The sequence below is a fragment of the Trachurus trachurus genome, assembly GCF_905171665.1.
Source record: "Trachurus trachurus genome assembly, chromosome: 17".
Lineage (NCBI taxonomy): Eukaryota > Metazoa > Chordata > Actinopteri > Carangiformes > Carangidae > Trachurus > Trachurus trachurus.
Window position 1 is genome coordinate 8,971,842 of NC_139900.1, and position 15,340 is coordinate 8,987,181.

The following is a 15,340-nucleotide window of genomic DNA, read 5'->3' on the forward strand; positions in this document are numbered from 1 at the left end:
GGTGTCACAGCTCTCCTCTCGTCTCGGTGGCACCGCGACTCCGTGACACAAACGCACCCCGTAAACAGTAAAGTTAATCTCTTGTTTATGACAGATACGACTACACACAATACACACAATACACACATCGTGCGAACATTGTATGGAACCATACAACCTGTCGGGGTTTATTTCTCCATAACAACCTCCGAACTATACATTATCCCTTACATATGGGGCAGATGTGCATCTTTATGCCGGGGAATAAATGCGCTGCATGCGCTCTGAGCGCTTTATTTTATTTTATTTTTTTATCATTAGCGGTGCTTATTTATTAGTCCACACTACATGTTGGGGCCTTCGGTCCTCTCTGCCTCGCATCGTTTCAGGAAATAACTGGGGAGGTTTCAGAATGTTTGTAAACTGAAAACATATTTTCTAACAGACTTGATGACACCTGTCGTCTCCCTGCCGACGGTTTACGCCGAGGGAACCACCACAGATTATTGTAAAAGGTTTGAAAGTCCGAGGCTCGATCCAAAAACGCTTTTACACAGCAGAAAATCACGTTGCTTGATCTGAAACTGTTTAACACTACAAAAAGCCGAACCACGGCATGATAATGTAGTTTGATCCGATGCTAGACTGCGCTCTAACGTGCCGTTTTTTTAATCCTAGGTTAACCGGATAATAAATTCATAACCGGATAGCAGATTGCCTACTCGGGTACCCGGGTACTCGGGTATCACCGTTAGCAGAGGCGGAGGTCGGCCATATTTAATACCTAGTAATGGGTTTGATGATCATTTTAGAGCATCGTTGTTTTCTACCAGAAACGATACGATACAATAGGAAAGAGACGAATCGGGGAAGGATACATCAAGGACCACCAGAAAACCACCTGACCGGCATGTTGTTGTTTTCCAAAAGTTTTCATTTTAGGCATTTTGAAAACTCAAGAGTGATATGAGCACGTCTGACCAGTAATGCGATCAGAACCTAAGTTACTCCAGAAGAAGAGGCCGGCAACAAGCAGACAGAACGTACAAAGTCTTCAGAGCTGTAAAGACGCCCATGTTCTCACTGCTTGACGACGGTATACCACCAACCTATCGTAGCACAGTAGGGATGTCACAATTACTTATTTTCACAATTAACCGCGGTATCAAACGCAACAATTAATTAACCGTAAAGGTTCCTTCCAAAAAAGATTACATCATAACTATCGAGGCAGATCAGTGCAACTTGCATGAACGAAAGCAAAGTTACAAAACAGCTGGGTTGTGAACTTTGTTTTCATTCGTCAACTTACAACTTATGTCAATTTACCCAACGTAACACTGAACTGGTAGGAATTTATATGTTAGTGTGTCAATTGTAATTAAAAAAAGAGATTAAAATATAACATTCTATTTGACTTTTCCTGTCCTGACACACGCAGACACAGGTCTGAAACAAAGAGGGTGGAGCGGAGACCAGGCATCGGTCTGGTCTAAAAGAGCAGAGATAAATCACTGACGGTGCCTCTAATCTAATTCTCTGCTCCACTCCCACCTGTCCTGCTGCTGCTGCCCCCTCCCAGGTCTCTGGGGGGTCTTTAGTGAGTCCAGGCCCCTCCTAACCCACCTGTCCACCACCACTCATGATTTATGTCTCCTGAGACCGCAGGGGCTGCTGGGAGGTGGCCTCCTCCTCCTCCTCCTACTGTAGGTTTTCCCTTTTTGTTCAATCACAAAGAGATCTTTAGTTTGGTGGTGGTGTGGGCAAAATGGGGAAATGTAAATATATAACTCACTGTTGTTCTCAAGTTATTGTGGTAAATACTGTTTCTTTGAATATAACCTGAAAGAATAATCACTTAACGTTTCTTTCTAAAGTGTAAAAGGAGCAAAAAAACACTCCAGTATCATCCAGGTCACGACAGCACAGACTTCTAAAATCTCAAGACGACTCATTAAGTCAGCAGACTTCAGCCCTGGAAGATAATCTTCATCAAAAACAAGAGAAAAGATCAGAGATTAAAGAGACTCATTACCAACAACAAGTGACGATAATGAACTCCAGTGTCTGATTGATTGAGTCACGAAATGTTTTGGATTTTCCGCTGGAGAAATTGCAACTGATTTAAAAGCGATCAAATAGTTGATGACTGATTAATGGAGTTGTTTTTAGCAGTTTGACCGACAGAGAAGATGCTGTGATGACGAGCCAGGGCTTTAACTCTGTTTTATTTACCCTCTTCATTCCTCCTCGGCTCCACATTTCAACTTTCCTGCACCTGTTTCCTTTCCGCTTTACCTTTGAGATGTGTCCCAATTTTCAAATGGAAACAAATCAAAGCAGCCTATCACAGAGCGAGAGGCGTTCCTCTGCAATCGCCGACATTCGCGGCGGGATTACTCCGACTCGACTCGGGTTGGTTCTGTTCTTCTGTTCTTCTGCCTCTCAGGTGGCAGGAGGAGGGAGAGGAGAATGGAGGGTGGCAGAATATGCAAATCGTAGCACCACCAAAGAAGAGTGAGAGTGAGGAGTTTCCCACCAGCTGAGTGTGAAAGAGTGCTCCCCCTCTCCCACACACACACACACACACACACACACACAACACTTTGAATGGGACTCTTTCTTTGGACACACACTGGCCTGCAAAACCCCCACAATCACACAAACTCTCACACACAAACCTAAACTCCTGCATGGTTTGAGGTGTGATGCTGGTCAGCAGCAGCAGCAGCAGCAGAACAAAGTGAGTCCCTTCACCACAGGCCGTCTTCCTCGGCTCAGCCTCCGTTTGCAGAGCAGCGCAGATTAAAGTTTTAGCCGTTCGCCGCTCGCGGAGCTTCTTGAATACATGAATATTCAAGGTGGTTGAATGAGGATGATGAAAGGCGCCGGCAAAAGCAGGTTACTCGCGGAAAAACGGTTTAGGCCACCTTTAAGAAAAGAGGGTGCTGATGATACCAGCTTGGCACTTCCTCTGAGATTTTACGCACCGCTGCCGCTCGGAGGTACATTTCACTTCTGGTTCCACATTTGGCTCTTTCTCTTTCTCTGTGTGTGTGTGTGTGTGTGGAGGAGGCAGCGAGCAAAACTTTGTCTTCATAACATCGATTTTAAACGCCATTGTAAGTCTAAAGCGGGATTTGGCTCTGCTGTAATCTTATTTAGGTTTGGAGTAGACCGTACTCATCCCAGCTCCTCCTCCTCCTCCTCCTCCTCCTCCTCCTCCTCCTCCTCCTCCTCCTGTTACACTTTATCAAGACACAGCAGAGGAGAAACTTTAAATGTCTGTCGTTCAATCACAACACAAAAACAGACAATAAGTCCTTGATTTCTTTTGAAGACGCCGATTTAAAAAGCTACTCCACGTCTGAGCTGCAACAATTCATCGATTATTCGCACAATAATGGATTATTAAATTCACCGTCAACTATTTAGCTAATGGAATAATCAGTTTGAGTTGTTTTTTTTAAGAAAAAAAGTCCTAATTCTTTGATTTCAGCTTCTTAAATGTGAATATTTCTAGTTTCTTTGTTCCTTTAAGACAATAAACCGAGTATCTCTTTGGTTTGTGGACAAAACAAGACATTTGAGGACGTTGTCTTGTGGTTTCAGAAACACTGATTGGCATTTTTCAATATTTTTTTATATTTTATTGACCAGCTAATCGATGAATCGTTTAAATAATCAACTCGTCATGGGTAATGAAACTAATGGTTAGCTGCAGCTCTACTTCTCAGCCCATGTGGCTCCTCTGCTCTGTGGTGTAACACAGCTCTAGGCCTGCTCCACTGACCTTCGACCTCTATCTGTGTGGAGGACTGAGTGGGTTTGAGGGGGGGGGGGGGGGGGGGGGGGTGAGTGTGTGCAGACAATGTGCAGCTTGCACTCTTGCAGGTTTCACACTCATTTACACTTCTCAGAGTGAGTTAGCTGCTTTTAGCTTTAAATTTCTCTTTCACCTCCACTAAAAATAGTTCAGTGTCGAGCTGCTGTGGCAAATCACACCTGGCGCGTTTATATTCACGTGCCCCCTCCCCCTTTTTTTTACTAGAGCAAACGTCTCTGAACACGTGGGTGGGTTTTGCTAATGACGTGATTCTGATTGTTTGTCACAGATTAGATCTGGAGCACAGTGGAGCACAAACAGAATATTTAGGGGCAAAGCAAATATTCCTTTTCATTCATGATCCTCATACAACTCAGCCTGCTGCCACCTGTAATGACAGACATTCTTTGAGTGTTAAAAAAAACATAACAGCAAATTTACTGGTTGCACATGCGCAAGTAGATGAAGAATTTACTTAAACACTCTCAGATTTTAGGGGGAAAATGCCTCTGTTTAGGGGAAAATGAAACTACCTTAAACAGGTAAACTCTCAGCTACCAGCGGTCAGAGTTAACGGTGGGTTGAGGTGTAAGTCTCATTGTCTATATGGTCAATATTGTCTATAGAACGAATCGCCTCGTTGTTTACAACTAGTTCCGGATAGTAAACCAGCATGAGAACAATAGTGACGGACGAGAGTTTCGCTATATATACAGTATATCTAATTTTTCATGTCACTATATCACCATTTATACTAATCTGATGTTTGTAAAGTTTATAAAACCAATGATTGGACAAACATTACTATTTATGTGTGCACATTTTTGTAATTAGTCATGGTTATCATAGATTAGCCGGGCTAACGGTTAGCTACCTGTTTAACTTTAATAACCGCTGTTAGCTTAGCTACCGCTGTTAGCTTAGCTGCTGTTAGCTTAGCTACCGTTAGCTTAGCTACCGTTAGCTGTCCCTGTCAGCTGAGCTACTGATGTTTTCTAGACACTGTGATTCCCCCAAACTGAATAAATACAACACATAGCAACACAAAACACACAGAGAAATAGTAATGTTTCTTCAATCATTTCAGATTTTGGCGAGAAAAATATGACATATATATGTGGCTAAACTCTCGTTCGTTACTACTGCTCTCATTCAAATTACGAGCTGGTTTTCTACCCGGAAGTAGTTGTAAACAACAAGGAGATTCAGTCTTTATGTATTTGTTAGTGTATATTGTTTAATGTCTATGTCTATATTGTCTAGTGTGAATGTGTGTATAGAGGGTATGCGTTTACGTCACGTTGCCCTCGGCAACGCCCCGTTCGTTCAGACTGAGTGGCAAAACAAGCGTCCCTCAACATGCTGGCGGATAGCGGTGGACTCATAAACTGCATAAAATATCTTATATCAAGACAAATTGATGTCAAAAGGAATCGACAACCAGCTCCCCAAAACCGTCTGCTTCACGGACACTGACAATCCTGTAACCATAGTAACACACAGTGACAATCCTGTAACACACAGTGTGACCGTGGCACCGCAGTGACTGACAGGCTCAGTGTTACTGTGCAGAGGGACGAGATTACAGCTGTTACTGTCGTCCTGACAGTGACTCCCGACGCTTAAATACGAGCTGCTTTTATTCTGAAAGACTCTAACCAGTCAAACTGTAGGATGTGTTAGAGGACTAGCTGCTTTTATTCTGAAAAACTCTTAACAAGTCAAACTGTAGGATGTGTTAGAGGACTAGCTGCTTTTATTCTGAAAAACTCTGACCAGTCAAACTGTAGGATGTGTTAGAGGACTAATTTATCTGTCTAACCATCATAACTATGACACCTGAAACTGTAAACACAGCTGATCGATCGAAAAAAAATCACCGCTCCAGTGAATTTACTTTCCGTCATTGAGAACAGGATCTTGAACGTAACTCGGTCAGTGAGACGTATCCTCAAGGTTTTTAGCAGCTCTGTTAGGTCATGCTGCTTTACATGCTGGCAAAGCTAGACATGTCAGACTTGTGTGGGCTCGGAGAAAATCGCTTCGTTACTTGCTCGTTTTTAAACTTTGGCGGCTCTGCCACTCGTCTTTTTGCCGCTCAGTGGACGTTCCACAGCGACTTCCGAGTACCGTGACGTCATGTGCATACCCTCTATTGTCTCTGTATATGTTTTTGGCCCCAGGAAGAATAGCGGATGCTAATGGGGATCTTAAACATAAGTGACATGTTTATTACAGTATTTACACCCACAGTGCTGCTCTGTTTTCTTCTATCTTGTTTTTTTTTTAACAGTGTAATTGCCACATTTGCTACATAGTTTTATCATCATCTTTGCTTTGTGACTTTTTGATTCGACTTCCTACGACTGCAGACGAGTCAAGTCAGAACTGGGTGGGTGTCTCTGTCTGTGTTTGTCTTTGTGTTGTTGTTACAACCGGTTTAAAGCTGCTGTGTTTAATTGTTTGGCTGTATTGAGTCATCTGCCTTAACTTTCCATGCGTCATCTGTCAAGGTGCCTTTATCGGCCGCCGCCGCCAACGTCACCTAATTGAAACGCAACAGCATCAGCGGGAAGAAGAATTCCTCCTCCTCCTCCTCCTCCTCACAGGCTCCGTGTTAATGCATGTAAATCCCAACAAGCAGAGCCGTGTTGTTATGCAAAGCCTGGAGGAAAGTAGCAGTTTCCCACCTTGATGCTAACACACACACACACACACACACACACACACACACTGCTCAATTAGTCACAGCAGCAGCATCAGTAGCTCTGACGCACCTCCCCCTCCGAGCCATAAAAGGCGATGGGAGGGGCTGATGCTGACTCGCTAAAGACATCCTGTAGTGCTTTGTCATTCCACAGGCCCATTTGTGCAGGGGAAACAGCACACACACACACACACACACACACACATAGACACACACAGACACACACACAGCCTCGGGCTCTTATGCACAAGGAGAAAGTAACATGAATGACCAATGGTCATGGATCAATTAACAGCTGGTGTGGACCACAGCCACTTCTAGTCCCACTCAGGACCATTTTCCCTCAAACACGTCTCTCAACAACAGCAACAACAGGCGGACGTGTGTATAAATATTCACAAAAACCTGAAAGGTAAAAGACCAAGCCTTCATATCTAGGGTTAGGTTTAAAAAGGTGAGTTTCCAATTTATATCGATCTTCATTTGAAAGATCTGATATCGGTTCATTGATCTTTTAATGTAGCCATTGCACTGTTGCACTGTTTCCTTCTGGAGTGGGTCATTAAATAAATGAATGTGCATTAATGTAGCTGCTTTTTCCATCAATTTAATATACGGTAAACATGAATATTTTTAATAACACACCAGGTTAGAGAGTTCAATCTTTGTACAATTTGCAACATTAGTTTTGTGAAAATCTCTTTCATAACCAAACAAACTGGTTATATCTCTAAATGGATCAATATCAAATCGAATCTGGACCTTGTGAATCGTTATCAAATCAAAATGCAGTCCGTAGCTGCATTACACATTAATATAACATTGATTATTTTCCTATCAGCCTGATCGGGGGATGAACCCGGCCTGTGGGAGTCAGTGCATTAGCTTCGCTCGGTATTAAGTGAAGAGGCCGGACACTCACATGACTCCTCTAACTGGAGCACCTTAGGGTGACCTCAGGAAAACGCTTCATTCATTCATATAGAGACAAAAAGAGGCTGCAGCTCCTCACTTCAAACCCACACTGAGATGAACAGAAAGAAAATTGTTGTACACAGTGATACAGCACTTAGCTATACACTGAGCCAAAGGGCCAGAGACTTCACAACAGTGGAAATGCTGCTCATCGTCACAGGTAGGGAGGGGGAGGGGGGTAATCCTTAAAAACAGCAATTAAAAAAACACTTTCATGTCAACAAATGTCTGTTTTCTATCCGACTGACCTGAAGCTGAGTGTTCTCCAGATTTACTTCATGTAATAAAACAGGAAAACATCTCCAGCAGACTGGATTTGGCAGCACAACAGACACAACCATCACCACCTACGCTATTTCTCCAGCTATTTCTCCTGGCTAACTTGTGCACATGAAAAATCCACATTTTCTCTCACAAAACTTTGACAAATTGAACGTGCACATGCTCTCTGGCGTCTCAGCAGAGTCACATCTCCCCAAAAAGAGAAAAAAAAAAAAAAAAAGCTTCTCCTCTGAGTCAGCATAATATACCACATAACAGATAAACGCCAATGGGCTCTATGCACAGCTCCACCACTTCCTGGATTTAAGGCAGGTCCTTCATTTCCTGTTTTACATTATTGGACACACTGATTAATCCAGGTGTGTCTGAGTAGTCACAATGGTCAGACACACCTGGATTAATCAGTGTGTCCAATAATGTAAGACAGGAAATAAAGGCCTCAAATTCAGGAAGTGGTGGAGCTGTGCATAGAGCCCATCGGGCGAATTTGGGCCGATACCGATGTTCAGCCGATCCATAGTCCAAACTGAGCTGCTGCTTCTGTCCTGTCCAGGCTATTTTATGTGTATAGCCCATTTTTACCAACAGTTTGTCATCATAACAACATCCTCTGCCCTTAGACCCTCACATCCACCGAGGAAAAACTCCTGGGAAACCCCCTTTTAACAGGAAAAACATTGGAGAAAGCTCAGGGTGAGCAACAGAGGAGGGATCCCTCACGCAGGACGATAGATCCTAGGTGTTAGGTTACAGCCCAGATGACAGGAGCACAAACACGCCTACAGACACGGGGCACTTAAAAAGCAAGAGGAGAGGTGTTGGATGAAGCGGTGGCTGGCGGCGGGCTGACACCTGCCACTTACAGAGGAGCTGCAGACGCTTAAAGGAGAATTCCGGTCATTTTTGACACCTTAATCTTTTTCCTGATGGTCACCCAGTGTTGGGGGGAGCAAAAAAACGTGACGAAAATTGATGCAGGCAAACCGGAGTTACCATGGCTACCCGGCGCTAGGGATAGCGACAACACTAACCCATGGGGGCAATTCTTTCAACCACAACAAACACTCAGAAAACAATCAAATATCTCTGGTACATGACTGGAATCCTTAGAGACACCACTGAACTCATATAGTGTAGAGTATAAACAGTATAAACTTTGTGTTTTTGCATGTAGCCACTCACCTCAGACAGCCAAACTCTGAAACATCCCAGAAAGACATTACTATCCCATCACAGAGCGCCTGCTCTCCCCGCCACAGAAACTAACACTTTGTCCTTGTTGGAATGATTTCTTTACTAAAATAAACGGTGGAGCAGTGCAGTGGTAATGTCCAGAATATCTCCGACCGTTTATTTTAATTATTAATTATTATAACACAAAGTTTATACTGTTTATACTCTACACTATATGAGTTCAGTAGTGTGTCATAAGGATTCCAGTCATGTACCAGAGATATTTGATTGTTTTTTGAGTGTTTGTTGTGGTTGAAAGAATTGCCCCCATAGGTTAGCGTTGTGGCTATCGCTAGCGCCGGGTAGCCATGGTGTAACTCTGGTTTGCCTGCATCAATTTTAGTCGCGATTTTTGCCCCAACCAACACTGGGTGACCATCAGGACAACGATTTAGGGGTCGAAAATGACCGAAAAATTCTCCTTTAACATGAGGTGGAGCCGATCATGGGACCAACACAGCTGCAGGTAAACAAGAACAACACGGACGACATAGTAGTAGTAGTAGTAGTAGTCTTCACTTTCATGTACACGTTTAAATTGAGGCTAAAACAAACAGGTGTAGTGTTGGGATAGAAGTGAAAGTTTCGGAGGCGTCTAGTCTACTCTCTGCAGGCCGACATCAAGACGACGCTGGTGTGTGTGTGTGTGTGTGTGTGTGTGTGTGTGTGTGTGTGTGTGTGTGTGTGTGTGTGTGTGTGTGTGTGTGTGTGTGTGTGTGTGTGTGTGAGGCTTTTTCCAGCGACACGTTTACAGTGTGTGGGCCTGGTGGGAAATCATCTGTGTAAAGAAGCAGCGCCGGGCCAAATGACTGTCAACCATCATTAACACCAGGCAGGTTAGGCTTTGTTTGTTTGTTTGTTAAGCTCAGCGAGAACATAAAAAAATAAAATAAAAAAAGAAGTGAAATAATAATTTGGGGGGGGGGGGGGGGGGGGGGGGGGGGGGGGGCGGCACACAATATAACAGCTCAGGGACACAGGAAAATGAGTCTCAGGCCTCTTTCAAGCCAAACTCCGACGTGGCTCATTACGGAGGAAGATCACAACTCAAAGCACAAACGCAAAGGTTTCATGCATATGAAAGGATGGGATGTCGACACCTGACTGCTGCCACTGATGCTCTGGAATAGAAAATGTTCCAAGGACAAAAAAGTCTGATGGTGCCGCTGCCGCCGCTGCTGCTGCTGCTGCTCACATCCAGGTTTTCCTTTCATGTGGCCCTAACTAGTCTGAACACCAGAGGAGTTCACACAGCAAAGAGCTCACACACAGAGCTCATCATCTCCACCACCGTCATGGAGTAAAAAAAAAACAAAAAAAAACTCTGCAGGACGACTGATGACCTCACCTCTCTGATAACCATCTGCTAATGACGTCGTGGACAGTTCTGCTTCACTTCAAACACGACGTGTGAATTTAAACTACAAGAAAAAACATTCTTTATAGATGACAACATGGTTTGAACTCCAATGTGCTGCTCTTATTTATCTTTACCGGGCGGTCGTATCGGTCACTCAAAGTGCTTTACAACAACTGTATCATGACGCTTCAACGGCTGGGGAATCGAACCACGGACCCTGTGGTTATAGTGGATGACCCACTTTCACCCCCTTGATATGAGCCACAGCTGCTTGGTCATAATAGTTTTTTACAGTCACACAATATGATCATGGACCGGTGTCACACACATGGACTAATGACAATTAGATTCAACCAATACTAAAAAAACAAACAATATATTTGCAGCCTGAACCAATTATCCACTAAATTAGGCAGACTTCAAAGCTGATTGATGGTTCCAGCTTCTCAAATATGAGGGTAAATATAAGTAGGATGTTAAATCTCTGGCTTTTGAACCACTGATCAGATACTTTATGACAATAAAAGAGATCAACACTGATTTACTGAGACAATAATTAGATGATAACTGACTCTTCTTCTTCTTGTTATGACTAAAACCATCTATGGTCACCTGAGGCAGCCCAGCTGTTCCCAGATATATTAATAAAGCCCATGCAGAGCCACATATCAGACGTAAATGTGCACGTGGACATATGAAGTGTTGGATTAAAGCTTCTGTGACACTATAATAACAACAACAACAAAAAACAGTAGGTATGAGCCGCCTCTGCTGCTGGTGAACAGACTGGAGGTCATGGTGCATTAACACAGACTAATGTTTGGTACATCAGCTCTATTGAAATTCAAAGAGGTGAACGAGCTGTGAAGGAGCAGCGTGTGCGTGCGTGAGTACATAAGTGTGTGTCATGTGGATTGAAAACTAATAATAACACACACACACAGGGCATAAACACTCTATGCGGTTGTTTAGGGCCACAGCCGTTAGGTGGGGGGGCCACATGATCAGAAAGGTACCAGGGTTAATTCAAGTCATTTAAACATCCTGAGGTCTGCATGTGCACGCTATGAGCTTACAGCGGAGGTTCTAATATTTAGACATAAAACACTTGAGTATTGTTACATCTGCAAGTATCTTAAAAAGATGAATTTAAGAAAATAATGTAAAAGTCGAGAAAATGGCCTCAAACCTCAGAGGGCATAAACACGTCTGTATTCAGTTTTTACCAGTGATTTGGTGTTTGCGCTTAGAGTGCAGGGCCAAAAACAAAAATCTTGTTTAGGGGGCCACCAAAATCCTAGGGCCAGCCCTGCACACACGCACACACACGTTTGAAGTAAGGCAGGTTGAAAATGAAACAAACAAAAAAAAAAGAGTTTCACTCTCATCTGATCATGTCCGTGTCGCTGTGAGTCACCGTCACAGCAGCAGCGGCTCTAACACCATAATCTCATTTAACCTCGTTTTTCTCTCTTCTTCTTATTTGAAATCTACCTAAAACAAGACACACGGGGACGCCCCCACACACACGCACATACACACACACCCCGTGCACTGCCAGAATATCGCGTGGAGAAATCGGTGAAATGACACCTTCATAGGTGTTGCATCACCTTGCCGTATACCTGGCTGTCTCCGGTCCAGGAAAAAAAAGGAAAAAAAACCACAGCAACAACCCCGCCTTCACTGCAGTAATGGGGACTGACCGCCATTCCCTTCCGCGCGCACACTCACACACACACAAACGCACACACCGCTCAGGAAATTGTGTAACGAATTACCGCAACACAATAGATGGAAACGAACAGGTTTTGACGGTGAGGAGGGGGGATAACAAGAGGTAGAAGCACTTTATGCACACACACACACACAGACACACACAGTGATCTGCACGGGTGCACGCGACCATATGAGTCCAACCAATCCACACACACACGCGCGCGCGCACACACACACATACACAACAAAAAAAATGCATAAAAGGAGAGATAAGACATGCACAAGTGGGTCAGAAATGCGTGTCGATCGGATAAATCCCGCGAGATTGAAGGGAAGGGAGGCGAGCATCCATCCATGCGAAGGTAAGGGGAAGGAAGGAAGGAAGGCTGCACGGTGAAAACTAAAAAAAAAAAAAAAAAAAAAAATCATCATCTACCTGCACAAGTTGACATTTCCTGGCTCCTCACGAGACACTAACGGAGCAAAAACGACGAGCAGATCCTCGTTTAGAGCCCAGCAGGTGATCTGGTGTTTATGTCCAGGCCATTTGTCAGACCCGTTATCCTCCGTTCAGGTAAACATGATGGTGATGATGATGATGATGATGGTGATGGTGGTGATGAGGATGAGGATGATGATGGCTCCTGCACGGACGCACAGAGTCACCGTCGTGTCGTCAGCAGCAGCAGCAGCAGCAGCAGGAGGAGGATTAAACGAAAAGGTGCTTTCCAACCCCCTCGGCTCTCTCACACACACGCATCATGCCTCATAACGGTGTCCGAAAATATATATTTATATATTTATTATAGGTTTACCTTTATTTTTATTGGTGGATGCGATGGAAGAGGAGGAGGGAGGGGGGAGTACAGGTAAGAGCCCGGCCAATCAGCGTGTCTCATCCTCCTCCTCCGTGAGGGGTTGTCTAAATTTAAAGCAACGTGTAAATGTCTATTTTTATTTTTTATTTTTTTAACTTCATAACAGGTGGATCAGAAAACACCTCAGCCCACATGCACCTATACTCTGAAATCACAGTTCCGGTTTGGATACGATCCCTATTACAGCTCTATTACGCCTGAAGGGGGAACAAAGTATATAAAAAATGAAATAAATATTTTAAAAAAAAGAGTGAACGCCTGCATCCGTAAATCGTATTTATCTGTTATTCCCCAGCGTGCACCGGTGCACACAGGTGCAAAGAGGAAAAAAACGCAACAGAAAATACTGGATTGTTCAATATAAACTACGAGGAAGCACGTGCATAACTGTGCCAAATCTACTTTTTTTTTTCTTTTCTTTTTTTTCATCAACAATGCAGTTTCCGCTCTTACCTTAACTACAGAAGCATGTGGTGCTGTTGCAGTTGGAGCAGGGAGGGGTGAACTGGAGATAAAATAAACATCCCATCGCTTCTTTGCCATCACCGGCTGTAGTGGTGGTGGAGGTGGCGCGAGAGAGAGAGAGAGAAGGAGAGCTCGTGCGATTCGAACGTCCGGCCGTTAAAAAACAAAACGGACAAAAAGTTGAGTTCTATTTTTTGATTTTTTGATTTTTTGTTTTCAACGGACAGACAACAACCAACCGACAAAACTGAACCGTCCTGTGCTGTGGCCGAGAGACCGAGCGACTGACTGACTGACTGACTGAGCCCTGCAGTCAGCGAGCAGCAAAGTTAGCATGAAACTAATCCAGGCAACAACAACCTCGCCCTAAAAAAAAAAAAAAAAAAACAACCATCCACTGACTAAAGTAACAAACCCAAACGCTGCAACTGAACTGCTGCTGCGACCACGTTGTTAGGTGAAAGCCCCGCAACCTGCCGCCAACAGTTAGACAACTACTAGACTACTAAGAAGACAACCGTGGGTGGGAAAAGTGGCTAGAAAAGAAGTGGAGCAACAACAACAAAAAAGAAGACGAAGAGGGAGGGGAAAGTGTGTAAAAGTGTCCAGAAAATAAAAATAAAGGAGGAAAAAGCGATAAAGTATGAAGCGCTTGTTAATAATACTACTACTATTACTATTATTATTATTATAGCCTAACGGGCGGATAACGGTCCACCCAGGCAGGCGGCCGCATGCACCGCTAGGCGGAGGGGGAGCAGCAGAGCAGCAGCCATCATCCAGGTATAACGGTACAGCGCCGTTATGAACACACTGGCTGCTGCTGCTGCTGCTGCTGCTAGGACCAAATACTCCCACAAACTCCAGCGAAACTCACTCCCAAACTAAAAAAAAGTCTCTTGGAGGACTTGGGGGGGGAAGAAAGAAGCTCGCCGAGCAGCAGCAGCAGTACCAGCCTGGTACTGTTGTTGCTGCTGCTGCGGTCGGTTACACGGAAGAGTTGGGACTTACCGCTGCTCCTCTTCGGGTTCGCCTGTTTTCTGCGCTTACACCTGGGGCCATCCGCCATGATCCTCTCGCTGAGTCTGAAACGCAGCCGCTTGCGAGTCACCTCCTCCCTCCTCCCCTCCCCTCCCTCCCCCTCCTGTCTCTCTCTCTCTCTCTCTCTCTTTCTCTCTCCTTCCTCCCCTCTCTCTCTCTCTCTCCCCCCCTCCTCCTCCTCACCCTTCTCACCCCTCCCCTCCCTTCCCCTCCCCTGCTGTCCGCTTTACGACATCACCTTCCCCCTGCACCTGGTTTGCGACACCCTGGCCCGCCTTTACGGCATCACCTTCTCAAAACACCTCAGCGCCACATGGCCCCTCCTACTGGCCGCACATGGCCGTGTGATGGTGGTCTGCTCTGGTCCCAGAGCTCTCTGGAGCAGGGGTCGGCTGGGGACTCACACGGTTCCTGCTCGCTGCTAAATAACAGCCCAGAAATATATATATATATATTTTTTTTTAAACTATATGTAATTACATATATATAACAGCAAGGTGGAAGAGTAGAAATGTAACCTAAGAGAGAGGAAATACAGGCACATTGTAGGCCTCTGTGTGTGTGTGTCGGAGAGAAAGTGGTGGAGCAAGTGTAAAAATAAAAATACCAGTGTGTTGACATTAAAAATCCTATTTAAATAAGAACAGCCTGCAGAAATAATCTCTATAAAATGTAATTAAATGATCAAAAGTACAAGAAGGCTGCATAGTTAGTGATATTTTATGTTTTTTCTTAAGACAGTGACATGTTACAAACTACTTTAGAGTTTATTCATCATAGTTTAGTCCAGTGTTTTGGGTCACTAAGTAACTCTGATGGGTCAGGAGATAATTAATTAAGGTTGGGAGAGAATAAAAACATGTAGGCTATTTGTA

At 44.3% G+C, this 15,340-nt stretch overlaps 1 protein-coding gene across 1 annotated transcript in view; it reads right to left on the reverse strand.

The window, feature by feature from the left end:
* LOC311000276 (zinc finger E-box-binding homeobox 1-like) overlaps positions 1-14,565 on the reverse strand; it is a 94,197-nt gene extending 79,632 nt beyond the window's left edge. Inside the window, exon 1 of the mRNA XM_083990945.1 lies at positions 14,436-14,565. Coding sequence (XP_083847071.1) covers positions 14,436-14,493 — 58 coding nt within the window. The 5' untranslated portion in view covers positions 14,494-14,565. The remainder of the gene's footprint in view (positions 1-14,435) is intronic.
* Positions 14,566-15,340: the final 775 nt, after the last annotated feature.